The 27,798-nt window shown below is 46.7% G+C and overlaps 1 protein-coding gene across 2 annotated transcripts in view; it reads right to left on the reverse strand.

Annotated features, from left to right (window-relative positions):
* Positions 1 to 27,798, reverse strand: part of INPP5A (inositol polyphosphate-5-phosphatase A) — a 178,345-nt gene that overhangs the window by 80,107 nt on the left and 70,440 nt on the right. For both annotated transcript variants that reach the window (XM_064716801.1, XM_064716800.1), the window contains exons 5-6: positions 4,671 to 4,734; positions 1,977 to 2,080 (exon numbers count right to left, since the gene is read on the reverse strand). In XM_064716801.1, coding sequence (XP_064572871.1) covers positions 1,977 to 2,080; positions 4,671 to 4,734 — 168 coding nt within the window. The remainder of the gene's footprint in view (positions 1 to 1,976; positions 2,081 to 4,670; positions 4,735 to 27,798) is intronic.

Below are 27,798 nucleotides of genomic sequence, written 5' to 3' on the forward strand. Positions count from 1 at the left end.
TGAGCACTGTGTAAATATCTCTAAGTGTGTATATTTACAAATTCTAAATTAATTTTAGGAGTTTATTTAGTTCTTCCATTTATTGAAGTAGTGACATGCCTGTTTGATCCACAAATGTTACAGCAGTTCAACAAATTTATTCACTTGGTTTGAGGAGCACATTAACCATTAAACACCCATGTTCTAGATACTCTTAAGAAATTAAAATTGAGGACATTAAAGGAAGTATCAAAGAAGTGAGAGTCTGCACCTTCAGGTGCAGCGCAGAAACCCCTCAGTTCTGCTTGTGTTTCTGGTTTTGGCAAGACCAGCAATCCCAGATGTGCAGCACCCCCAGTTCTGCTGAAACAAGTGCAGAGGGGTGTGAGGGCACCTGTGGGGCACAGTGCCAGCGTGTGCCCGGGCCGGGTGTCCCTGGCAGCAGGCACAGGTGTCCCTGTGCTGGCCGGGCTGGCACAACCCAGCAGCACAGAGCTCCCGAGACAGCACTGCCACGCACACTGCCACAGTGCCACACTGCCACAGTGCCACGCTGCCACAGTGCCACGCTGCCACAGTGCCACGCTGCCACGCTGCCACAGTGCCACAGTGCCACAGTGCCACACTGCCACGCTGCCACAGTGCCACACTGCCACAGTGCCACACTGCCACACTGCCACAGTGCCACGCTGCCACGCTGCCACACTGCCACACTGCCACACTGCCACAGTGCCACAGTGCCACACTGTCACACTGCCACGCTGCCACACTGCCACGCTGCCACAGTGCCACACTGCCACACTGCCACACTGCCACACTGCCATAGTGCCACACTGCCACAGTGCCACACTGCCACGCTGCCACAGTGCCACGCTGCCACACTGCCACAGTGCCACGCTGCCACAGTGCCACACTGCCACGCTGCCACACTGCCATGCTGCCACAGTGCCACGCTGCCACAGTGCCACACTGCCACAGTGCCACGCTGCCACGCTGCCACAGTGCCACACTGCCACAGTGCCACACTGCCACAGTGCCACACTGCCACAGTGCCACACTGCCACACTGCCATGCTGCCACACTGCCACACTGCCACACTGCCACGCTGCCACAGTGCCACACTGCCACAGTGCCACGCTGCCACACTGCCACAGTGCCACACTGCCACACTGCCACGCTGCCACACTGCCACACTGCCACGCTGCCACAGTGCCACGCTGCCACAGTGCCACAGTGCCACACTGCCACAGTGCCACACTGTCACACTGCCACACTGCCACACTGCCACAGTGCCACACTGCCACAGTGCCACACTGCCACACTGCCACAGTGCCACACTGTCACAGTGCCACACTGCCACACTGCCACACTGCCACGCTGCCACCCTGTCACACTGTCATGCTGCCACAGTGCCACGCTGCCACAGTGCCACACTGCCACAGTGCCACACTGCCACAGTGCCACACTGCCACGCTGCCACAGTGCCACACTGTCACACTGCCACACTGCCACACTGCCACAGTGCCACACTGCCACACTGCCACACTGCCACAGTGCCACGCTGCCACAGTGCCACAGTGCCACAGTGCCACGCTGCCACACTGCCACACTGCCACAGTGCCACACTGCCACGCTGCCACACTGCCACAGTGCCACAGTGCCACACTGCCACACTGTCACACTGCCACACTGCCACAGTGCCACACTGCCACAGTGCCACGCTGCCACACTGCCACACTGCCACAGTGCCACGCTGCCTGGGTTTACTGCACAAACCAGTCTTTGCATCCCTGTCCTCATCCTTCACAAGGACTTCTCACTGGATTTTGGTACATCATGCCATGACTTAAAACATGTATTACAGGTGTCAAGAAACAGACAGACAAAATTCCAAGATTCCATTCCACCCTTATCACTGAGAGGAGCTGCTCAAGAGTAGTCAGAGGAAATCAGAATCAAACCTGGTATTTGGGAATGCTTCACAGTTCTGTACATACCTCAGGGAAATAATCCTGTGGAAACTTCTCTTTTTCCAGCATGGGTGTGCTTTCTAAAGTGTCAGAGTAGATTTCTTTCCCAGTAACCTTTTTATACTTCTTAGCTAGGAAGAGAGATAAACCAAAATTAACACACATAACTTCAACATTACGAGCATCTTCTCACACTTATTGGAAGAACAGCTGGTAAATCAACAGGATCTTACAGAAAATGTGCAAGCACTGAACTGTTCTGGGGAAAAACAAACACCGCTGTTTATATCAGACACAGCTGAAGTTGCACAGTTGTGATATTGTCATTTCTACTACCCAGAGCCCTATGAAGTGTTGGAACTCTAATCGTGAGCCTCATCTCTGTACACCCTTGCACTCAAATCCCATCTCAGCTGCTCTGAGACCCTGCAGCCCCCAGGCTCCATCTGATCAACCCTTTGTGGCCATCAGCACATGAGCATGGATTTTTACAGCTGGAATGGGTGTTGGACTAGTACAAGAGACTCAGTGGTGGTGCACATCACCTTCCAAAGTCTCTAATTTAATCATAGACAGAAACAACACAGACTCCTATGGATCTACTCAGCTTGTGAGTGAGAGGCTCTCCTTCTTGATCCACTTTATCCTTGGTTTCTCACCTGATGAGAACAATGTCCTGGCACATCTAAGGTGAGAACCTGACTTAATTTAACTCCTCTGCCACAGGAGCTTGGGCAGCTAATGTTCACCTGCCATTATCCTGGACCTACTCAACTGGAGTCACTTTCAGCCGGGAATGTGTAAGAGAAAAACTCCAAATATTATCAAGATTCCTAAACTGTTCAGTCCTACTGGATATCTGAGGAAGCATTTACTGTAATGCAGCCCAATGTCTTCGGGGAAAAAGAAGTATTATTCTTTATGTGCCAACCCCTCTGAGGCCTGGCTCCCACGGGACAACTGAACAAATGTCCTGATAAACTGATGTGGCATCATTCTAAGTAGACTGTGCATGGATGTGACTGTTTCAGCAAGTTTAACAGCCAGCAAAGAGATCCTGATGCCCGTTGGGTTGCAGAAAAGATGCGGCAGAAGCGCAGGGACTGAAGGCATCTGCTGGAGAACTGCACTGGCAGGCAGCAGCTGGCACGGGGAGGCACCAGCGGCTCACTGTGACAGGAGTGCATCAGAGCATGCAGGGGCAGCACGGCACAGCCTGGCTGCACCAACAGCAGCTCCACTCGCTGCTGACTGCACACCTGAGAGCAAGGTTCCTTCTGTAAATACAGGGGGCAACTGGAACTGCCCTAAAGCCCCTCTCGTACAGGACATCCCTTCAGAACAGTCAGCTTGGCACTAGTTTGAATTGTAAGCAAATTTTTGGGCTTCTGACCACTGTGAAAACAGCTCAACAGACCTACACTACAGCATATAATATGTGAGGTTGCAAGAGAAAACTATTCCTTTTTCAAAATGGAGATATGTCCTCCTAAGATCTGAAAAGCAGCAACAATCTTTTTTTTCCAGTCTGTATTCAGTCACATCCCACTGTGCAGTGAATTTTGAAAAGCAACAGTGATGTTCCAGGAATACTGAATTGTGTATAAACATCTATTTTTTGCACGCTTTTGAGTAGAACCAGAATTTCATAATGATTTTTGTGCAGAGAATGTTTGTATCCATCTGGATTCTTCCTCTGATTTAAGAGCTTAATACACTGTGAAAACGTCAATAGTCATGAGAGAAGAGGCAAGTTTTACATTTCCCCTGAAAGATGGGAGCCTTTGGGGTGATATTTTACAAACCCTATGCTGGGAGACAGATTCTGCTATGACAAGAACAGCGTGTGACTTACAACACTCATTCACCCATTTCCTTGATTTTTATTAAGAGTCTTTTCCTTCTAAATGATGTTTGGGCCAAACCCATCTCTATGAGCATGGTTCACATTGGCAAGTTGGCTCTGCTATGGTTTTGCCATGCATAATGATGCCAATTAGTTCAGTCCACAGTCACTACCATTTCAACAGTGTCTCACATTAATGGGATGCTAGACATAGAATTAATGTGAGTCAGCTCAGTAAGCTAAATGAAGCTCAGGACATTTTTGTATTAAATAGATACAGTTCTCAACTGAAATAACATAAATTCTATATAAACTTTTCTATATTCACCTCAGGAAGCATTCAATAATTTTATATGTTATTTCTAATATTTAACATATATAGCCCAGCTATACTTTGAAACTTGTGAGACACAGCAAGACCTCCAACCTGAAGGATCATTGTGGGTTAAACAGTGCCACCCTCCTATTGACCTGCTCTGCTCCCAAGTAATTTAAGCCCTAAATCCACCTCAGCTGCTTTGCAAAATGGCCATTACTGTTGGACAGTTAAGGTCTTGGTCCTGTATCTGATCTACATGGAAGAACCTTGCGGCCATTCAGAGTTCTGAAATCCTCAGGGATCACTATGGACCAAAGGTGCATGGGAATGATTAATGCTCTGGCTTGCAGCCTGTGGCTGGTCCACTGACTCCTTCTGAAAGGTCTGTAAAAGGTAAGAGAAGCAACACCTGTCACCAAGGGACCTGCCTGCATTTTACAGGAGCCTGCATAACACGAAAACATTGCCAGGTACCACCATCAGAAAAGAGGATGGAAAAGCTGCCTTGATGTATAAAGCCAACTAACCATTAAAAACATTTAATGCCTTTGCTTACCTTTAAAATCAAACTGGTAGATGTTTTTCAAAGATTCATGAAGAAAGTAAAAACTTCCTAGAGCCTGTAAAAAAAACAAAACAATAAAACATGGAATTATAATAATATGTACTTTAGCTAACAAAACTCCAAAGAGCATCAGGTTTTGCAACCACAAAAAAACCCGAAGTCAAGAAATTAAATACTAATAAATAAACCAATGTTTACACTTTCTAAGATCTATAAAAATTTTAATTTCTTTTGTTGCTTCTGTGAGATTTCTTCAGTCAGTATAAAGATGACCTCTAGCAGGTGACTGTGGTAAGGGCACTGCCAGGTGTGCACTGAGGCACCAAACAGGTGGATGTGACAGGTGACACACACAGATGCCTTTCTGAGCCCCCAAAACAGACCCTCAATTCTGTTATAAAAACCTGACCATTTCTTCCTCACTTTCAAAGCAAAACCAAAGCTTCCAGAGCATGTGGCACAGGAAACAAGGGCAATTTTGAAGTTTTCTACCTTGCAGCTGAAGCCTCTGCAGAAGAGGCTCCACGACCTCTCAACACAGCCTGATGTAGTTTTTCCCTACCCTGAAACTTCAGTAATTCCTCAACAGGGACAGCCCCCCTTTGCCTTCCTGCACCAGCCCCTCTCCCTGTGCCCCTTCCCCAGGGTGCCCACCCACCCGTGGGGCTCACAGCCCCCTGGTGCCATGGAGCTGTGCCACGGTGACACACAGGGACCCTGAGCTCGCTGCCTGCTGTGCCTTCTCCACACACATGCCATTTACTGCTTTTCCCCAGGTAATGACAGGAGAATTACATATTAGAAGAGAGCAAATGAAAATCAAGTAAGAAAAAAAACCAAAGCAGAGCAAATAGATTTTACGTTGGAATATTTAAAACAAAACAAAACAACAAAAAAAAATTAAAAGGACAACTTGATGAGCCTTTAGATACATCTAATGCACCCAAAAGAAACTGAAAAAACCCCAGCCTGTTACTGGATAAACTCTCACTATGAAGAATAAAGGATGATTTAGTTTCATTGCATCCTCTCCTGTCCAAGAACAAACCCCTCCCAGCACAGCAGGGCTTGGTCTGGCGACTGCTGCATTATTTATGAGATGCTGCACATCCAGAGATTAGACACTGGCTGATTTGTCAAAAGCACAAACACGAGGTCCTGCCCATCTCCTTGACATATCAGTCCATCCAACAGAAAGCAGTGCCACATGTTTAATTGATGAGCACATGTCCCTGCGACCCAGGCAGGCTCCTTCAGGCCTTTGGGTGTGTTTTTTATAACACAGAGGAGCTGAACAAGGAACTGCAGGAGACATCCCTGCGAAGGACTCAAGGTGAAGTGTGCTGCAACAAGGACACATTGCCAGGAGAAAATAAATCCTCATACAAGACAAAAACACTGCCACCTGATATTCCCTTCTGGCCCATCTCTTTCTTCAATGCGTAGGGCAAAATCCGACATATATGAAGGTAACATTTACTATATAATAATACTCTTTAAGAACTCACTATAAGGATAAATGCTTAAGCCACAACTTCATTTCTGAGTGTCACAATTTGTTCATTGCTTGACTTCGTACAGTTTTAATCTCATTTTTAAAAATTATTTTTTAAGACTTATGCCGCAGAAGTTTAGTTTGATAGTCTACACTTGTGGACTGAGTATCAACTACTCGTGTACAATGAATCTGTGACAGTGATGAAGTAACTCTGTCAAGTTTCAGGAGCTGATACCACTAACATTCAGACTGGCTTGGACTGTGCAATTCCAAACACCCCACTAAAAAGAACCAAACCTATCATGGAATGGAAATTACAGCTATCACTATTTTCCGCATTATTATAGACTTAATCAGGCTTAGGTACATAAATGTAAGCTTGTACAAATGATGGAGTGCACTTATAATTCTGTGCCCTAACACAATGAAATATATTAAAAAAACTTTCCAGGGCCTACTGCTTAGGCCCTTTTGTTGAGGCGATTATGTTAATTCAATTTATTTCTCATAAAATGTCAGTTTAACAATAAAGTTAAATGAGATTAATTTAAAGTTGAAGAGCTTTGCTTTATTTTCTTATTTACAATTTCAGTATCCTTTGGAAAAAGCAGACCTGGTGCATGAAGTATTTTATGTGCAGCAGCACATAAAATATCTAAGTGATACAACACAGGAACACATTAAAGATTATAAACCACCCAAACATCTTAACTTTTAAATATCTCAAAGATAAAGAAAGAAAGCTATTATTTGTTCCATTTGAAAGGTTGCTGAGATGGATGACCTCTGCAGTCAGCAGAAATTCCCCACCACCTGCAAACAGGAGCTTGCACTGAAATGGAACTCAGTGGCCGTGCTGTGCACTGTCCCTCCCTTCCTCCCTTGCAGGGACATCAGCGGCTGCCCCAGAGCACACAGCAGAGCCAGGAGCACTGCAGCCCTCTCCACAACAGCCTCTCTAGAGCAGAAACCCGACCACAACAACACCAGGGGCCACTGAGGCTGATTCACCCACCTCCTGCAGCTGTGCCCCCGTGCTGCAGCACCCTGAGTGCTCAGGAACTGAGCTCAGGGCTCAGACACAGCTCCTCTCACCTGAACAGGTGACCCTGCAGCTGTGCCCCCATGCTGCAGCACCCTGAGCAGCCCAGGAGCTGAGCTCAGGGCTCAGACACACCTGAGGCACCTCTCACCTGAACAGACAGGTGACAGCTGTGCCCCCATGCTGCAGCACCCTGAGTGCTCAGGAACTAAGCTCGGGGCTCAGACACAGCACCTCTCACCTGAATGGACAGGTGACAGCTGTGCCCACATGCTGCACCACCCTGAGCAGCTCAGGAACTGAGCTCAGGGCTCAGACACAGCACCTCTCACCTGAACGGACAGGTGACCCTGCAGCTGTGCCCCCATGCTGCAGCACCCTGAGCAGCTTAGTCAGCACCCAGAGCAGCCCAGGAGCTGAGCTCAGGGCTCAGACACAGCTCCTCTCACCTGAACAGACAGGTGACCCTGCAGCCCCAAGGCCTGCCCAGGGATGGCACACACTCTGCTCACCATGTGTCTCACTGGAAAGGAGTGCAGGCAGCAGCCACAGGTTCTCTGCTTGATCTTCCAAGCAGTCTGCAAACACAGACCAGCTGTGAATTCTACTTCAGCAGCCTTAGGGCAGAGCAATGAATGGATGGCTTACAGTTAGGCTCAGATCAGAAAGTCCCCAGCTCATCAGGCCAACCTGGCAGCCCATGGGTCTGTAACCATATCAAGCTCATGGTACTCAGTACCACCAGAAGCTTCTAGACCAGCCCAGCCTGCTGGCCTCAGGGATACAGGGACTGCACATGTTATTGCCAGGACTGACCAGCCAGCTGAGCTGGGATGGAATCCTTCCCTGGCAGGGTGGGCAGCCCTGGCACAGGTGCCCAGAGCAGCTGGGGCTGCCCCTGGATCCCTGGCAGTGCCCAAGGCCAGGCTGGACATTGGGGCTGGGGTGGCACTGGGTGGGATTTGAGCTCCCTTCCAACCCAAACCATGATTATACGAATCCTTGATTTATACCTTACTAATAAAGTCAGGAGCTGACAAGACAGAAAGGACTTCCTCACAGTCTGAGGCGCCCAGTTACGCCCAGAAGTACATGGGCACTTGAGAGCAACACCCGTGGCCACGAGGAATTACCACACATTCACCACCAGTAACTCAGTGCCAAAACAGAAAGTCAGGTGGCACAGTCATGAATACTCATTTGTAGCTTGGCCAAGTTCTTAAGAAACACACAAGACAGTAAAACTGATTCTTCTGCTGTCCCCTGTTCACTACAACCAACAGCTTGGCTTTAACAGCCCTAAAATCAGTCAGAGCAGCACCCAAGATCCTGTAGGCACAGCAGGGAAAGTTTCCTTTGTAAACTCCCAGGACCTCTTTCGATATCACGGTCACTAACTGCAGAGTACACAGGCAAACACATCCTGGCTTTTGTGAGAATGGCCCTCATGGAAACGCTCAGGACTCAGGGAAAGGCCAGACATTTTATCTCAGGCAATGCTGCTGTTAACAGAATGCTTTTTCCGGACTGACAGAAGTACCTGACCCTTCCTACCACACCTGCGCGCACACCTGTACTGCACCTGGGGACACAGAGCACACTGAATCTACGGTGAGCACATTCACTGCAAGAGCTTCACATCTCCCCAGAAAAGTATCGTGGAGAAAAAAACAGGCATCTGCTCCCTGTTAGCACACTGAAGTTGAACATTCACTGCATTTAATAACGTTCTAGAATGATACTCATTATGGTATTAGAGATTTCTTTCATTAATCCATACAGAAAGACTGATCTGGGAAAACTAGTGCTGATGGCAAGAGAAACAACTGGTTCTGATGGATTACATATCCAGCATTATTAAAAGCACTATTCCTTTAATTATACAGGAATTTTGCCACAAAAACTTGAAGATTTTAATAGCTATAGGGTTTTTTAAAACAGTTAATTGGCATAATTTCTTTTTAAAGTCGACCATTTCAACTGTGGACATTTAATGCAAAAAGGAAATAGATGAATAAAAGTCTAATTACTGTACAGAGTAAACATTTACTGCATTACCTCACTAAATGTGACAGTTAATATATAAAGATTGCTTTAAATATATTTAAAATAAATTGCCAATGATGACACAAAAACTGTAATTCATGTAGTCATAAAATCCATAATTAGCTTTAATGAATATTTAAAGTCAAAGTTCAGCCCAACTTTTTCAATGTTTAACCTCCTATATCAATATAGTTCAAGGAATTCATTTATCATGGAACATGACAATGTCTGAATATGAATTAGCGCGAGCACTGCTGACAGGAAGCCCTTATCTCCTACCAGCCTTTTTGGCTCTGCTGAATGTCAACAGTGAGTTTGGCACGCCTGACTCTATTGATTGCGTGCCTGCTTTGCTACCAACAATTAAAAAAGTATTTCACATGTTTATAAACCCGAACATGAAGCGCAGGCATTGGTTTCCCATTAGCGGGATGGAGTCTGTGGCGGCCGCTCTCACTGCTGGGGCTGCCACCCCGACAGGCTGACAGCATTGTCACCCCGGAGCTGCCATGGATCTCCCAGCCTGGGCTCACCCCTGGCACAGCGGCGTCCCAGAGACTCAGACAGACAATCCTGCAATGGAGAGAGGGGGCCTGGCCCAGCCCAGCCCGGGGCTGCCTGCCCTGCCCCAGGCCTGCCTGCCCGGCCTGGCTGCGGGTGCTCCCCTGCCCCAGGCCAGACCCTGCTTCCCTCCCAGGGCTGGGGTACCCGAGCACGGCCTCGGCTGGCGGGCACCTGGTCTGCAGGCGCCCTGAGAGGGCACAGCCACGGCAAAACAGCTCCACAACTCTGCTCCGAAACGGGCCATGCCCACCTTGGATTTTTGTGGCAGCCTGGAAACACTTTGTAAAAACACCCGCCCTCAGTTTGCCATAAAATGTCGTTTTGATACAACTGCCACTTTCCCAAAAGCAAAGGAAGGGCAGGCTGTGGTACAGGCTGGATCCAGCACACCTGAACAGTGAATGACAAAGTACACACGAGGGATGGTGCAGTTTTTGCCTGTGGTTCTGTGCACACTCAATCCACTACAGCCAAATTAACACCAACCGTCTAATACCCATTCAAGGTTAAAAAACCAGGCTGGGTACACTGATCAAGTCATTATAAAATACTCTATCACTTCTTATTTGCAAACAAATTAGGTGTCCAGCAATCTATCATTTCCTGAATTAGAGTTATCAGCTAAAGCACATACAATTAAAGTGCCATTGAGGCTGCCTGAACAGCCCTGCTCCACCTGAAGCGCAGACAGACGGAGCCCGATCCGGCCATTCCAAACAATTACACCCCACTCCTGCAGCTCTGCACTGCAAACACAGCTATCAGCCGCATTTCAACAGCCTGTGAATAATTGCACCTTTAATAAAGTGTCACAGTGAGTGGGCTCCAAATACTCACTGACAAACTTTAAAAACTCTCTTGAAACAGACCTTGGGCTGTATTCAAAACACCTGTTCAGTTACAAGTGATATTTCCATTAAACCAAATGGAACTGTCCACTCAGAAGGAATAAAACCAGTGGCAGGACTGGCACTGCAGATTCTCTTACTCCATAAAGCCTAAACCAATATTATGCATCATAATCTAAACATACAGTGTCCATAAATAAATCATACATTTATTTTATTTGCAATACCCACGTTGTGAAGAAGCCACCTGCAGCTGTATTTTAGCAGCGTCTTCAGTGCCCACTTCCCAGTTAAGACAATTTTGCTGGAGTATTAGATTCTAGAAGCAGCACATGCAGCTGGTAGGGATAAAAAGGGTGTCCAGCTCTAGGAGTCCCTAAATCCTGGGAATTTCTTGACTATAATTGTACTAGATCCATACTGCCAAATATCCTTCTGCATTTCTAAAATAATTGCCACATACTGGTTTTGTGTTTGGAAGTTCTTGTGCCTTAAAAAATTCTAATTTATTTATACCCATTTATTTCACGGATCTGCCCATTTTTCAGACCGACTGTCCAGCTGCCCATCTGCACGAGGCTGGCGAGTTCCCCGTCGGAGTGCCCTGTGCCAGGTGAATCTCCTCTCCCTGCCCGTGCTCCCAGCTTCGGGGAGCTGCCACAACACTCACCGTGCTTTCCAGACCTCCCTGACTCGTTGGAATGCCACAATTTTGCTGTGCAGTCCTTGAGTATCAGCAGACACACCTGCAACATCCAGCACTGCTCCCTCACTCCTCCTGCTTTTCTTCACAGCAGCCCTTGCAAGTGTGAGGCCACTAACAGTGGAACTAACAAGAGGGATAATCACGACAAATTTACCGCTAAAAAAATACAAATAATGAAAAAAATTCTAATTTTTTTGTTTTGGTTTTATAATAGTCAGATTAAATGTAATTGAGCAAAGAACTGATCCGTAAGTGTTCACACATAGCCTTGTATCTTGTACTGTTTATTTCTAGTCTCTTTCACAAGATTTTGGTAAATTCAGATGGGTTTATCCATTTAGATTTAATTCAAGGTTGAGACTTGTCTACACCACAGACCGGAGTAACTATTCTAAAAATTCTAAGATACTTAAATCTCAAGTCATTTAAATGCTTAATCAAGAGATCAACATAAAAAGAACTTGCTTGCAGTCCTGATGATTACAGATACCAGAGAGGTCTCTGCTAACAGCATGGCACATTTTCTGGAACAAAAACTTAGCCCCAGGAGTTTTAATTTTCCTATTCTGAAGACTGACAGAAAATTGAGGGATCTTTAGCTAACTTAATCCACCTCTATTACCTTCCCTTAATAATTTTGTTACAGCAAATGAAAAGTCATACTCAATTTAAAAACATTATTTGGGACCAGTTAATTTAAGAAGAGAAAAATTAACATACAAAACCTCTGAGCTTTATATAAACATGTCCAGTGAGTAAATGAATAACCCATATGCAACCTAATGCATGGACAAAGATTATTTAATGTCACTTTTGATACTGACATATTTCACAAAAAGATTTAATATTTTAATTACAAATCAATTAAATTAAAAAAATATCAGACAGAGGTTCTTTTCTGAAAACCGAGATTAGTGCCAGCCCAAGGAACCAACCCAAGCCAAAGGAAGTGTATGTGTGCTGAGCACTTATAAAAAGCGCCACTTATCAATATTCCTGAAGGCAAAGTAGAGCCTTCACAAAGTCATTAATCACGTTGTTATTTAATATTTCTATTACTCAAGCACTCTGGAGGCCCCAATCAGGATAAGAGGCTCCCAGCCTGGCGGAGCCCCAGTGCAGGGGGAGCTGCAGGAATACAGGATCAGAGCTGCAGCCCAGGGCCTGCTCTGCATGCTCTGCATGCTCTGCATGCGGCCCGGCCACTGCACAGGGGCTGAGTGTGCCAGAGAGACAAAACCTCTGCCAGCAGCCCAGGGCCTGCTCTGCATGCTCTGCATGCTCTGCATGCGGTCCGGCCACTGCACAGGGGCTGAGTGTGCCAGAGAGACAAAACCTCTGCCCAGCAGCCCAGGGCCTGCTCTGCATGCTCTGCATGCTCTGCATGCTCTGCATGCGGCCCAGCCACTGCACAGGGGCTGAGTGTGCCAGAGAGACAAAACCTCTGCCCAGCAGCCCAGGGCCTGCTCTGCATGCTCTGCATGCTCTGCATGCAGCCCAGCCATCCACAGGGGCTGAGTGTTCCAGAGAGACAAAACCTCAGCTCAGCAGCCCAGGGCCTGCTCTGCATGCTCTGCATGCTCTGCATGCGGCCCAGCCATCCACAGGGGCTGAGTGTGCCAGAGAGACAAAACCTCTGCCAGCAGCCCAGGGCCTGCTCTGCATGCTCTGCATGCGGCCCAGCCATCCACGGGGGCTGAGTGTGCCAGAGAGACAAAACCTCTGCCCAGGATGCCCTGAGGGCTTCAGAGCCAGCGCCAGACCCCTGCCATGCTCAGAATATTCACCAGCTCCTCAGCACGGCAAGGGACAGAAAGAAAGTCTAATTTCTAACTGTGAGCACAGCAGAGCATAAGCATAAGTTCTCCTCAAAAGACACCCAGGTAAATGCTCACAGTTATTTCAGTGTTGAATATTATGGAGAACCAAAACTATTCCCCAGGAAGTTAAAAATCCTTGACAAGCTCAAAAAATTATCCAAAGATCCAGGTTTGTCATGTGGATAGTGGCAACACTTGTTGAATTTCGAGAAACGGAGCCTGAATCTCCGGTTGCAGAAGGTAATGTGCAAGTGCAGAATATTATTTCTCACGGGCATTGTAGCTGCTGTGTCCCGCTTGTTTCTGCAGGCAGGGCCAGCTGGCAGCAGGAGCAGCATCAGCAGGAGCCCGCGCTGCTGCGCAGGGACAGCGCTGGCACTGCCACACGGACAGGGCGTCCCTCGGCAGGGCCACGGCACGGGCCCAGCCCGGACAGCGCTGGCACTGCCACACGGACAGGGCGTCCCTCGGCAGGGCCACGGCACGGGCCCAGCCCGGACAGCGCTGGCACTGCCACACGGACAGGGCGTCCCTCAGCAGGGCCACGGCACGGGCCCAGCCCGGACAGCGCTGGCACTGCCACACGGACAGGGCGTCCCTCAGCAGCGCCACGGCACGGGCCCAGCCTGGACAGCGCTGGCACTGCCACACGGACAGGGCGTCCCTCGGCAGTGCCACGGCACGGGCCCAGCCTGGACAGCGCTGGCACTGCCACACGGACAGGGCGCCCCTCAGCAGGGCCACGGCACGGGCCCAGCCTGGACAGCGCTGGCACTGCCACACGGACAGGGCGTCCCTCAGCAGGGCCACGGCACGGGCCCAGCCCGGACAGCGCTGGCACTGCCACACGGACAGGGCGTCCCTCGGCAGTGCCACGGCACGGGCCCAGCCCGGACAGCGCTGGCACTGCCACACGGACAGGGCGTCCCTCAGCGGGGCCACGGCACGGGCCCAGCCCGGACAGCGCTGGCACTGCCACACGGACAGGGCGTCCCTCGGCAGTGCCACGGCACGGGCCCAGCCCGGACAGCGCTGGCACTGCCACACGGACAGGGCGTCCCTCGGCAGTGCCACGGCACGGGCCCAGCCCGGACAGCGCTGGCACTGCCACACGGACAGGGCGTCCCTCAGCAGGGCCACGGCACGGGCCCAGCCCGGACAGCGCTGGCACTGCCACACGGACAGGGCGTCCCTCAGCAGGGCCACGGCACGGGCCCAGCCCGGACAGCGCTGGCACTGCCACACGGACAGGGCGTCCCTCAGCGGGGCCACGGCACGGGCCCAGCCCGGACAGCGCTGGCACTGCCACACGGACAGGGCGTCCCTCAGCAGGGCCACGGCACGGGCCCAGCCCGGACAGCGCTGGCACTGCCACACGGACAGGGCGTCCCTCGGCAGGGCCACGGCACGGGCCCAGCCCGCACGGACTCTGAGCACAGCGAAACCCTGACTGACGGACGCTCAACGCTTCACCACAGCTTGCTTCTAGGAAAAAAAAGGCACTGTATTTTGGGGAAAACTGGTAAGCTGTGTGACTCCTACTACATTGAGTTGATGCTAAATAATTTTAATTTTGAGAACTTTAAATCAATACAGCATTTCATTGATATGTTCTTACATAATACACTCAAGATGACAAATTCAATTTGATGAGGAGGCATTAATGCCCATTTCATTTAGCATTATACAGGTCATGTACAAATAGGAAAGTACCATGTGGTAAAAGGTTGTATTTAGCGTGTCACAGTCACTGGTGGTTGTTTTGTATCTCAGAGAACCTTTGTAGCTGCTTCAAAATAAGAGATGATTGATTTACAAAGTACCAAATTTCAAATTTCATATTCTAGGACTAAACATCAAATAATTGGACAAAGCTGTCCCCTTGTCTGACCCATCACAATCAAGCCCCTTTCAAGGTTGACTGCCTGCATAAGAAATATGTGCATAATTTCATTTTGTCTCCTGTCCAACATCCAATGTTAGAAGTTAATTAAATTGCTTGTCCATTGTATTCATCCACTTACAAAGTTAATGATATTCTGTTCTTGAATTAAAGAGAATTTTATAAAGCCTGCACTATGGAACCTGGCATGCTGTACACCGAGGAGCTGAACCCTGTCATGGTTCCTGATTGCAGCTCTCCTAATTAGGAAACAAAATGAATGTTTCTGTGTCTGCCAATGCAGAGGACAAGTCATTCCAACAGCAAAGGTAAATGCTCTGTACAATAGCAACTTAATAATATCTCATGTTTGACTATAATAAATTCTGCAGGATTAATAAACCTGTTAAATTTTTAAATTAACATAACAAAGATGAACTGCAGAAGAACAAGGCAGCCTCAAAAGAGGGTCACAGATCTGAGTAACAGAAGAGCTTCTTGCAAGGGCATCAACCTTGAGGACACTGAAATCACCGTTTCTCATTCTTGCACAGATGAAGAAGGAAAACACAGTGCTATGGCAATCTGCTGGAGAAGCTGAGATCATGAATAATTTCAGCTGTGCCCCTCTGGTGCCTTTGGCTTAGCTACCCTGACTGGCACTCCTGCAACAGTCCCTGGGCTGCCACCCAGCCAGGAGTGTAACACAGCTGCAAACCCAGCGCCTACAGCAGCAAGCTGGCTGTGCAGGAACTGCTGGGGACAGCCCTGACCATCATGAGCCAAAGCCAGAACCCAGCACAAAGCCTACATGCCATGTGAGAAAAAAATAACCACAAGGTTACCACTTTTTCTACTCTCTCTACTATGTTTGTACATGGTTTGTGGCTTAGGATTCCACAATGGTTATTATTCCACTCAACCATGAGGTCAAGTGGGAGCCCTCAGCACAGTGCCCTGCACAAGGTCCTGTTTCAGCACACTCTTTTCCGTATCCAGAACACAGGTGCCTTCCAAGGCTGATGTCCCTGGAGACCCAGTCCTCCCCAGCTCAGTCCTTCTCTGGGCAGCCTGCACTAGCCTGCCTGCGGCAGGGGCTGGAACAGGACGGTCCTTTCCAACACAGACTGTTGTGGCGTTCTGTGACCCCACCTGGCACTGCCCAGGTGCCAGGGCTGGAGCTGGCAGCGCCCGCCAGCAGCACAGGGCTGGCTCTGCTGCAGGGCTGAGCCCGAGCTGGGGCAGGCTGCATGGCCCTGGTGGCACAGCCATGCCAGAGGCTGTCTATGGTGGCACAGCCACGCCAGCGGCTGTCCCTGGTGGCACAGCCACGCCAGCGGCTGTCCCTGGTGGCACAGCCACGCCAGTGGCTGTCCCTGGTGGCACAGCCATGCCAGAGGCTGTCTATGGTGGCACAGCCACGCCAGAGGCTGTCCCTGGTGGCACAGCCATGCCAGAGGCTGTCCCTGGTGGCACAGCCACGCCAGAGGCTGTCCCTGGTGGCACAGCCATGCCAGTGGCTGTCCCTGGTGGCACAGCAATGCCAGCGGCTGTCTATGGTGGCACAGCCATGCCAGCGGCTGTTCCAATTTAATACAAAATATTTGACAGTAAAAATTGAAAGTCTCTCTCGCAGCTTTTGTCTTTGACTTGATGCTGCTGATACAGAGACTTTGTGTTAAACCTTGTACCTGTCACTGCACTGAGCAAACAAAACCGACCCAGCGACTGCACCGCCCTGCTCTGTATGCTGCCACTTCAGCTAGAGACAAAGATGCAGATTATATGCTTAAAAAATTATTATTATTATTATTGCTAACAAGGAGCCAAACCTGGTATTTCTTCAGGCTTCTCCTCACTGAAATGAAGAGCAGTGTGATTTATGTGATTAGATATTTTAAGCCCTTGTGCCCTTTGTACCGGTTACTGCACTGATTTCATAAAGGAATAGCAATATAAACCAAAGCACCAATAGTAGAACAATTCAAGCTTACTCTGTCACAGTTCAGTAAAAATACGGAAAACTGAGTTATAACCAATCTGAAAAAAAAATGTCAGTGTATGTAAACTAAAAATACAAGCATAAATGAATGTGTGCAGCATGTTTGGTTTAGCAAACACAAGAAAATACCAGGATTACTGAAAAGAAATTAATTTTCCTGGAATTATACAGAATAACTGGATTATGCAGAATAATTGAATGCATGCTGCCATTTTGCATTTCTTCATGTACACTTCAGAGCAATATTTTATTGTAATTAACTTTAAATTATGCTCTGCATTTTCTTCAAGTGGTTGCATTTCCAAAATAAAGCTACATGGAACAAACCCAAAGATGTATTTCAACTAATGTAACTTTTGTGAACTGACACTCATTAAATGGTATTGGCAAATCAATAAGGACATAAAGATGTAAAGCCTTTCTTTATTAAATAAACCAGATTATACTCTTCTAATCTAAATACTCAGTTAAGTCTCTTGGTAATTAAATCACATGGAAAACCTGTCTTGTTATTAAAGTCTCTTCAGAACGTCCATGCAAGTTGGAGTATGCGCATATATAACATATATTATTTATATTTCTACCTTTCAGAACTTTTCAATTTCAATTAAAATTCTGTAATTTTTATTGGGAATCACATTACATGCATGATAGAGATAAGTTAATTAAAGGACAATCAATTCTAAGAGATGGCCAACAATGAACCTAACCAGTTTACAAATTACCTACTGCCATTCAACCAGAGCATGCAATATCTGTGGGCAATTACAAAAAAGCTTTAATTGATTTTTAAAATTTCAATAATACTGTACATTTTGTACATTCCTAAGTACTTTGCCTGAGCTGTGATTTTTAGCATTAGAGGAACTGCTGGGACCACCACTGCAAACTCCTGGGCAGAGCAGAGCCCGGATTTGAAGCTCAAACAAAGCTGACGTGCCTTGTGCACCCCAAGCCAGCCGTGCCGGCACCTCAACTCGAACAAATACCCACTTTATGTGGTGTAATGCTTTAAGATAGTAATATTTTAAAGGAACTCGTACTTGAATAATTACAATTAGAAGGCATTTAGCACACTCCCTTGAAGTGTGTTGCAGACAGGTAGGTTCCACTGCTCTGATGGCAGACAAGAACATTATTCTCTGAAAATTGGCAATCCAACCAAATTGCTCAAAAACAAACAAACTGTCACTCTGACTCACGTCTAATACATCGAACAGGACTCCTTAATGCTCTTTTGCCTCAACATCCTCCAAAGTCTGAATGAAAGGCTTGCTATGACCTGTTTCCACTGCCTGCTCCTTGCTCCTCTGGGGGAAGGTCTGACAAGCCCCAGAGCAGCAGCTGTGAGAAGCAGAACAAGCAAAGCCTGGGTCCCCAGCAAAGGCATCTTCTCACTTTGGAAATCCCCAAAAAGCCTACATCACGCTAGGAAAAGTAGCTCCAGCGATTCTGTGGCTGCAGGCAGGACACTTGTAATGTGCACGGAACTGATTGTGTGAGGCTGTCCCTGTACAACAGACAATGAACAGTGAGCAGAAAGCAAATGCTGGCTCGCTCTTGCTGATCTGCTTGTCCTGCTGAGAGCCTGGAGATGAACAGGGCACCAGGATGGAAGGGCCCACATCTGCCAGCTGCCCACGCACGCCAGCTCAGATTTATCCTGACGCAGAAATCCAGCTTCAAGGTGGGGAACTTGGAAGGGCGCCACTCTCCCTGGTGCACAAGCTCATTTCACAAACCAAACATCATTTACAGTTTAGGAAGAACCTGCTAGAAATGTTTGCCATGTTTTGCTTGGAAGTGTAATTCATCATTTCCATTAATGCTTTACCTTTGGAAGTCTCAGATAAACTTCAGCTGTTGAACTGCAACACGTGAATTCAAGGTGTTGAACTAGAAACAATACAACTGTGCCCAAAGGCTTTACCAGCTTCAGGTGGGGGCCCAGCTTACAAAAGCAGCATTTCAATGTGCATTCCTGACTTCTAAAAAATAAATTCAAAAATAAAAACAAAACCAAAGCGCTCTACAGACCATATGAAAAGTGAATTAAGATTATTTCATTTACTAGTCCTGTCACCGCTGCCTTGCTCAAGGTTTTTGCTTGTCTGTTTTTGGCCTTGCTAGTATCACCATATTGCCATTGTTTTCTAGCTTTGAGCTAGAAAACAGTAAAGAAAATATATTTTAAGCATTTCAAGAACAGCACTGTAACATACTTTGTGAAGCTGATCCATCAATAACAGGAAGTTCACTGTACAAATAAGGCTCACGGCTCTGTAATGTGCTTTTTGATCACATGGACGTTGAGAAAAGGGAGCTCTGGTGATGCGGGCTGCAAGCCTCCAAACCTGCAGCTGAGGCCTGACTTGATTACAGTTTGCAAGGGCATTACCTGCACATCTGCTCCTGCTCAGGATGATGCCAACAGCCCTGAGAACCCTGCAGAGGGAGGCACGCGCTCAGCCAGCCTGGAGCTACAGCTGGGCTCAGGAGCCACCCTGTGCTGCTGCTCTGCCAGGATCACTGTGCTTACTGTGCTTTTAACATCCATCTGAGCACACCTGAATGGAAACAAAGTTCTACTTTTAAACTGGAATATGCTTTCTTACAGAAAACAGATGAATTAAAAGGCCTAAAAAAAAAGGGGGAGGGCTCTTTCAAAGGAGTGCAAGGTATTAGCCAGTTTTGCTGTTAGCACACCCACAAGAAGGGCTTCTTGTCCTACAGGCTCACACCTGGATGACGAAGCAGCCACCATCTGGAAGGAATGTTTCAGTAACAGTGGAAGTGAGAAAGAAAACCTCTATATAAATAGAAGTAATAACTTGAATTTTATTTTAAAACTGAGAAGATAAAAATAGTCTGTATAAATCAAGCAAGTTGTCTCTTCATGTCACTTTTATGATGGACATTAATCTTAGTTTCTAGACAGAACTGCTGTCTGATGTAACCACGCTTATTGACTTAATGGGAAGAAATTTATATTAGTCTAGGAAGCTGTGATGAATGCAGTCTTAAAGTTCAATGACTCAAACACTTAGTAACCTCAAACATTGACCCAGATAGACAGAAACTTAAATCTTAATCCCGGAGCATAAGTTTGTGCTTCATTCACATTTTGTTGTCAAGGCACTGTGAATCCTCACGTGTTTCACATCTCCTCGTGCACACAGGTGTGAGCACAGACTGTGCCTGCAGCGTGTTTTGCACACAGGTGTGAGCATCCTTGATGTGAAAGACATGTATGGACACCAGATGTTTGGTTTGTTACAGGAACTATAGTGAAAACACCCAATTCCAGCCTCCCTCCACTGTCTGAACTTAGAAGATAGTAGTTAGCTAACTTCTAAAATACATTTTTATAGCAACACCCATTCCATACATCAGGAGAGATTCCCAGCTGGATATATCCTGAAACACTGGAATTAACAAAATGCACCAATCTACATGGGACCTTTGTGAGAAGATGGTGCATGGAAATAGGAATGTTCCAAGTCAGAAGGAACGAGGCAACCTAGTTTAATATGATTATTCTGAGGATGAGGCAACATATTAATCAAGTGGACAAAACAATTCTGTTAATGACATTCAAAAGGTACAGTACAATAATCAATCATTTACTATATTGCAAATGATAAAACAAGCATCCAGAAGGGTTATGCTAATTACATGTTTCAAGTCAAATGAACCCATTCCATGCTTTGTCTTGTTTAGACAAATAGAGCATTCCTGCCATTTAATTGCATTTCAGATGTCTATACCAGTGTCTGCAGCGATACGTTAGCCTGCACACAGCTGCACACGGACTGCGCCCTCCAGCACGGGAGCACCTGCTCCGCCCAGCCGCCCGGGACACACGGACACGGGACACACGGACACACGGACACGGGACACACAGACACACGGACACGGGACATGGGACACGGGACACACAGACACACGGACATGGGACACACGGACACGGGACACACAGACACACGGACATGGGACACACAGACACACGGACATGGGACACAGGACACACGGACACGGGACACACGGACACGGGACACACAGACACACGGACACGGGACACGGGACACACGGACACGGGACATGGGACACGGGACACACAGACACACGGACATGGGACACGGGACATGGGACACAGGACACACAGACACATGGACACGGGACATGGGACACGGGACACACAACACAGACACAGAACGTGCGGACACACGGACACAGGACACGCGGACACGCAGACACGGGACACATGGACACATGGACACGGGGACACAGGACACATGGACACACGGACACAGGACATGGGGACACGGGACACACGGACATGAGGACACACAGACAAACAGACATGAGGACAGTCAGACCCACAGACACTTGGACATAGGGACACTCAGACACACGGACATGAAGACACGGGACATGAGGACACGGACACAAGGATATGCGGACAGACGGACATGCGGACACTCAGACACAGGGACATTCAGACACACAGACATGGACACACAGACACGCGGACACATACACGTGGACAGGCACATGCGGACACACAGACACAGGGACATGCAGACACAGGGACACGCAGACACACAGACACGTGGACACTCGGCCGGTGCAGGCACACAGACACGACACTCGGCGTGCAGACACAGACACGTGGACACTTGGATGTGCAGACAGACGGACACACAGACACAGGGACATGCAGGCACACAGACACGTGGACACTCGGCCGTGCAGACACACAGACATGTGGACACTCGGACGTGCAGACAGACAGACAGTGACACTCGACGTGCAGACAGACAGACACACAGACACAGGGACATGCAGGCACACAGACACGTGGACACTCGGCCGTGCAGACAGACAGACACAGAGACACAGGGACATGCAGACACACAGACACGTGGACACTCGGACGTGCAGACAGACGGACACACAGACACAGGGACATGCAGGCACACAGACACAGGGACATGCAGACACACAGACACGTGGACACTCGGCCGTGCAGACACACAGACACGTGGACACTCGGCCGTGCAGACAGACAGACACAGGGACATGCAGGCACACAGACACAGGGACACTCGGCCGTGCAGACAGACGGACACACAGACACTTGGCCGTGCAGACACACAGACACGTGGACACTCGGACACTTGGACGTGCAGACAGACGGACACACAGACACTGGGACATGCAGACATTCAGACACAGGCACACACAGACACAGGGACATGCAGACACACAGACACGTGGACACTCGGCCGTGCAGACACACAGACATGTGGACACTCGGACGTGCAGACAGACGGACACACAGACACAGGGACATGCAGGCACACAGACATGCAGGGACACTCGGCCGTGCAGACAGACGGACACACGGCAGGCAGGGAGCCCTTGCAGGCGCCCTGGAGGGAGCGAGCGCCGGGGCAGCTCTGTGCCTGCACATCCCCCTCACTCGCACTGCAGCATTCAAGGGAAACGAGAACATCTCAAAGCAAAAACTGCTAAACCTACAAAATCAGCCAAACCCACAGAGAACCGACAGCAACCAGGTATGTTCCTAAGGCTGTAATTTAAAAAAAACCAAACCAAAGGTCTTCCCCCAAATCCCAATCAAAACATCCTTTCCGATAAAGAAATAAGCACAAATCATTGCTATGTGTTTCAGAACCCTTTTTCTGACTAGCAACAGATTACAGTTTCATTCAAAGCATTTTCCAGTGAAAGCAGAAAATGTAAGCCATAAGAAAATTCAACTTCCTACATTGCATCACCTTCCTCACTTTTAAGGACCAGTCCCTTGGTTACAGGCAAGAGAAGTGACCTCCTAAGGAAGCCACACTAACAAGTGCACGGATGCTATTGACTTCAATGGGCTTCCTTGGGAATTTACATATTTACCAAATTTAAAAAAACCCTGGACTCAATGGGGTGATCTGGCCCTGTTGTTCTCCTAAGTAAGAAAAATGTCCATTTTCAGAAAGAAGACCCTTGATTTTGAATTGCAATGACTGGAAGTACACCCTGACTCACACGGTATCCTGTCTGGTCACACTACTATTTCTGGTTTTCCCTGACAAAAATAAAACGTAAGGCATAAGGAAAAGTAGCCTACTAGCTCAGGTCAGGGAAAAAAAAAACTTTGCTGCCATGTATGAAAACACAAAATCGATTTTGTACAATTTAGTACTCACATTTAGTTTTGAATTTTTAAACTGTAAATTATCAAAACAGAAATACTTGTTTCCTAGCAACATTTCAATAAATTAGTAGACAAATCCAAACCACCGAAATAAAGTTTTTAGCCTTAAAATACTGCGTATATACCTGCCTGGTCTTTTAAAACATGCTCCCTAGCAGAGTGGTGACATTTTCTGTTGGGAGGTTTTACAAGGATTAGTCATCATTTTTGCTATTATATGCTGCATAATCACCCACGTAAACTCATGTCAGCTTGCCTTAAATTAACTTTAATTCAGGTTTGCCAAAGAAGAAAATCAGACCGTAACTAAATGAGGTCAAGGACTTTGAGGACCTCATCGAGTCCCACAATACCTGGATCTCTTTATGAAGTCGGTCTGCTCATCATGAGTCACACAAATGGGTGCAAGTATGGATGGCAGATTAAATAACTCTGTTTAATATTAGTCAGAAATAAGAAACAATAACTAATATTTGTAAAAAGTTACACCTGAAATATTCCACTCTGTCTTATGTTAAATGTACTTAGCAGAAAGGTCAGAGCTCCTGAATTTGCTAGATAAATAAATGTTGGTGAGGTGGATGAATCACTGGAGAATTGGTGCATGGCAGCGAATGAATAACCTGCAAATGCTTCCCAAACCCCATTATTTCCCTTTTTCCAGTAGGCCAAAGATTCATGTCCCTGCATGCCGCCAGTTCATTACGGAGAAATATCATTCCTCTCCTGGCACTCTCTGGGCGGCCTCTCAGCCCCACGAGGACCCTTTAATGTTTAATTCCCCATCATCTGCTCCACTGAACAGCTTAATCTCTGCTTGTATGATCAATACTATATCAGTGTAAATTAAAATGACAATTTTAAAGTAATTAAGCCTGTTAATGCTCGATTCAAATGTCATTATTTGCACAAGGGATTGAGGAGAAATTACATCGTGTCCAGGGTGACAGGAAAATGTTTGAGCCTTCTCAATCCTGTTGCCGCTGTGCCACTGGAGGCTTTAGCAAAGCAGATTAACTTCTAGCTCCCACTGCCAGGATACCTATCCAATTTCAAAAGAGGATAACACAATTTGATAAATTTAATTCCAGCTACAAACTCAATTATTGTGATAATGGATGAAAACTGGGAGGAGACACTAAACAAGACTCACATAAAAAATACACTTAACTTCAGAATGAGATACAACAGTAATTGTTTTATTTGATTTGCTCTATCCCTTTTGAAAACCCTTTAAATAATTGTGATTGTTAGAAGAATGGCCAGCATTTATTAAATAGCATGAGCTCTAAGATCAAAGTGGCTGCAGTTTAAAGGATTTTGGTCACAATGGAAATGTTTGCTATCCTTCGTTGTACAGCTACATTTATTAGACAAGTAAAATTACATCATTACAGTATTGGATCTCATAAATAGATCTATAAAACTCAACTACACTCAGATGAAATCTCAGCCCATTCTACGTGCTGGCCTTTCCAGACCCTACCTTGACAGCATGTAGTCATTTATTATTTCAAAGGAAGATTTTAATAGTAGAAAACCCTAAACTTTAAGAGACAGCCATAGGAGTGGATTTGGATTTCAGGCCTGACCAGTGGAGAGTACAGTCAAGCTATTGTTACCTGAGCTCTTCTTTAACCTTGGGATACAGAAACCCACAGCAATTTACGCAAAACACTGGACAGGGCCATCAACATTTTATATTTTGAAGCAGAGAGCAAAAGCAAAACACTCAATGTCATGGTTTTAACTCATTGGTAAGGAAAAGTCAAAAACCTCTCATGCAAAGAAGTTTCAACAGTATCACACTCCTACTGCAAAGGTACCACCAGCCTGAGAGGTCCATCAGCATTCCTGTCACTGGATATTGTTTAATAAATTCCGTTTATCTGACCGTTTGCATTTCCCGAAGTTCTCTGAAATAATTATATTGAATTTTTATTAGTGCACATGAAACATTTTTGGCTTTCACTTCTTTGAATAATAAATGGCATATATTAAAGTGCCTTACAGGTCTAATAACTTGCATCAGATCCATGTAGGCCTGTCTTATTAACTTTTACTTTAAATTACAGCAGAATTCATCAATCAGTGTTTCTAAAAAGCAGACTGCACATTGCCACAGACTCTCAAGAAAAATGGATCTCAGGACAATTAAAACATCTACTGTGTCTCAAGTATTTAATCAGAAAATCTATCAACCCGCAGATTTTCTTAGATGAACTGCCTAACAAAGAACCCTGAAAGAGTAACCAAAGGCTATTAAAAATTTTTCATAGTGATGAAGAAAATGGAAAGAAAGAAAGAACTGGGCTATAAAAACAAGGTTAAGTTTTTAACTGAAATTCATTAGCTCCAGCGCAGAGTTCCGCAATGACCATGAAGCGGAGCTGCTCCAGGCTGGGCGCTCCCTCGCACACAGCAGCGCTGCCGTGGCACAGCTCAAACCAGGCCCCAGCGCTGCTGGATGCACTGACAAACATCTGCCTCCTGCAGCAAGGGCTGCACACTCAACACTGGGAGGCTACAGGAATGCTGCTAATGTGAGCTAACTGCATTTTGCTCTGATAACGAAACCTTTAAATGCTAAAGCTTCCGCACCAAAACAGAACCAAACTGCTGTCTTAAAAAAATGACCAGAAAGCTCACCAAATGAGTGAGGCCATTGTTATTCTGGGATTCCCCAGTTCCTTCAAACTCTGCTTTACCCTCTCTCTTCTCACATCAGTGACAGGCCTAAAGACCTGGCTGCTGCATGCAAGCATGTATGGAAGCATGCATGTGTCGGGCAGGGGTTACTCTTCTTCAGGAAACTTAAAAGAGGAAATTAAACGTACATCTTTTGGAGAGTTTTTTAAATTAAATTAGGAAATATGAAATAACACTGTTTTCACACCACAGTGAAATTATCACCCCTAACAATATTATGCAGTATCTGCACTGACAGCTTGAAATATTTCCCCTGTTATGCCATACAAAAAAATAATCCAGACATGAGTCCACATAAGGATTCCACAACTAGCTAGTTGAATTCATAGAATATATATGGAAAAGGAGTAATGTGCTAAGAGTACTGAACAAGGCACTTCTCCCCAAGCATTCAGCTCACTCTCACAAGGCAAAGCAGGGAGCATGGTTCACCAAGGGTACAGATGAGGACAGTTGCCTAACCCCACTGTTCAGAGCAGAGTTCATTGCCTGCTGGCTGGAAGCAAAGAAAGAAAAAAAGAAAAATACAACTTTCAAATTAGTGCCTGAATAGACTATTAGAATATTTCCCTTTGTACCTCGCCTAAAACCTGGGCACACGCTACTGCAGTTTTTCTGGCTTGCATTACTGGTAGGGCGTGTTAATGGACATCCCACCGTATGGAGCAACACATTAATTGTTTCCCTATGTACAATAACAGCTCCATTTATCATGCACCTGTTGACCCATGTTGGCTTTGCAAAGCTTAATAATCATCACTGATCTCAGTGCCTGAAGAATGAAGGAAGCATTGGTAAAATTTTCCCCAAGTGACAGACTCATTCAGAATTATTGAACAAACCTTTGATGTTAAAGATAGAACAAGTGTCCAATCTCACTTTGCTTTTCAAATTGCACTGGCAGGCTTTTAAAGAAATAACACAGGTCAGTAGAAACAAACCAAACATTACTGGGAGTCCATCAGATTTATTTATCCTCATCACTGTTCTACTTGAAAACAGCTCTTTTCTTTTAATACTGTATCTAGTATGAGCTGATTTTTTTCTACTAGGCCTTTATTAACCTGTGAGAAGATAAGGAACAGCAAGTGCTTTAACAGATTACGAATCTAACTTGATCTTCATTCCTCCTATGCATATTTGGTTCATTTAGTACCTGCAGTAATGAGGGGCTTCACCTGGCTCATGGGGGTCTTTGTCGTACGCTGGCAGCTCCACAAGAAGCTGTTCACATCAGGTATCCATTGTGGGCAAAGTAAACCCAAATAAACCCTTTTTGGTGAGGCAGCAGATGGCCATGTTAGATCCAAACACTTTGAGTTCAGCCACTTCAGCAGAACCCATCCAAACACACAAAGGACAGCAACATTTTATAAGAAATTACTAAGACTTTTCTACAGTTTGACACAAAGGAACCCGAATTCCCTGAACACAGACGTTGTTCAGTCGCAGGGGTCTCAAGCCATGGAGTGAAGAGGCTCCCAGGTGCCACCCCGGTCCCAGCCCCAGCCCAGGCCATGAGTGCCTGCACGGAGCAGGATCTTGAACAGAACTGAAGATCTGAGCTCCGAACCAGCCAGCGTGACTCTGGCTCTTTCTGTTCGCTGCTTCGCTGGGCTTCTGTCAGGAAACGCTAACAAGCCTTTAAGCTCTTCGAGAGCTTAACAAATTTTCAGTTTGCTCCTACAGATTTCATGTGGAATATTTGTTTCCCACAGGTGGTGCCATGACACAGCACTCAATCACATTTGTCGTTTGCCCTGATATATG

This window comes from Zonotrichia leucophrys, chromosome 6 (genome assembly GCF_028769735.1).
Source record: "Zonotrichia leucophrys gambelii isolate GWCS_2022_RI chromosome 6, RI_Zleu_2.0, whole genome shotgun sequence".
Classification (NCBI taxonomy): Eukaryota; Metazoa; Chordata; class Aves; order Passeriformes; family Passerellidae; genus Zonotrichia; species Zonotrichia leucophrys.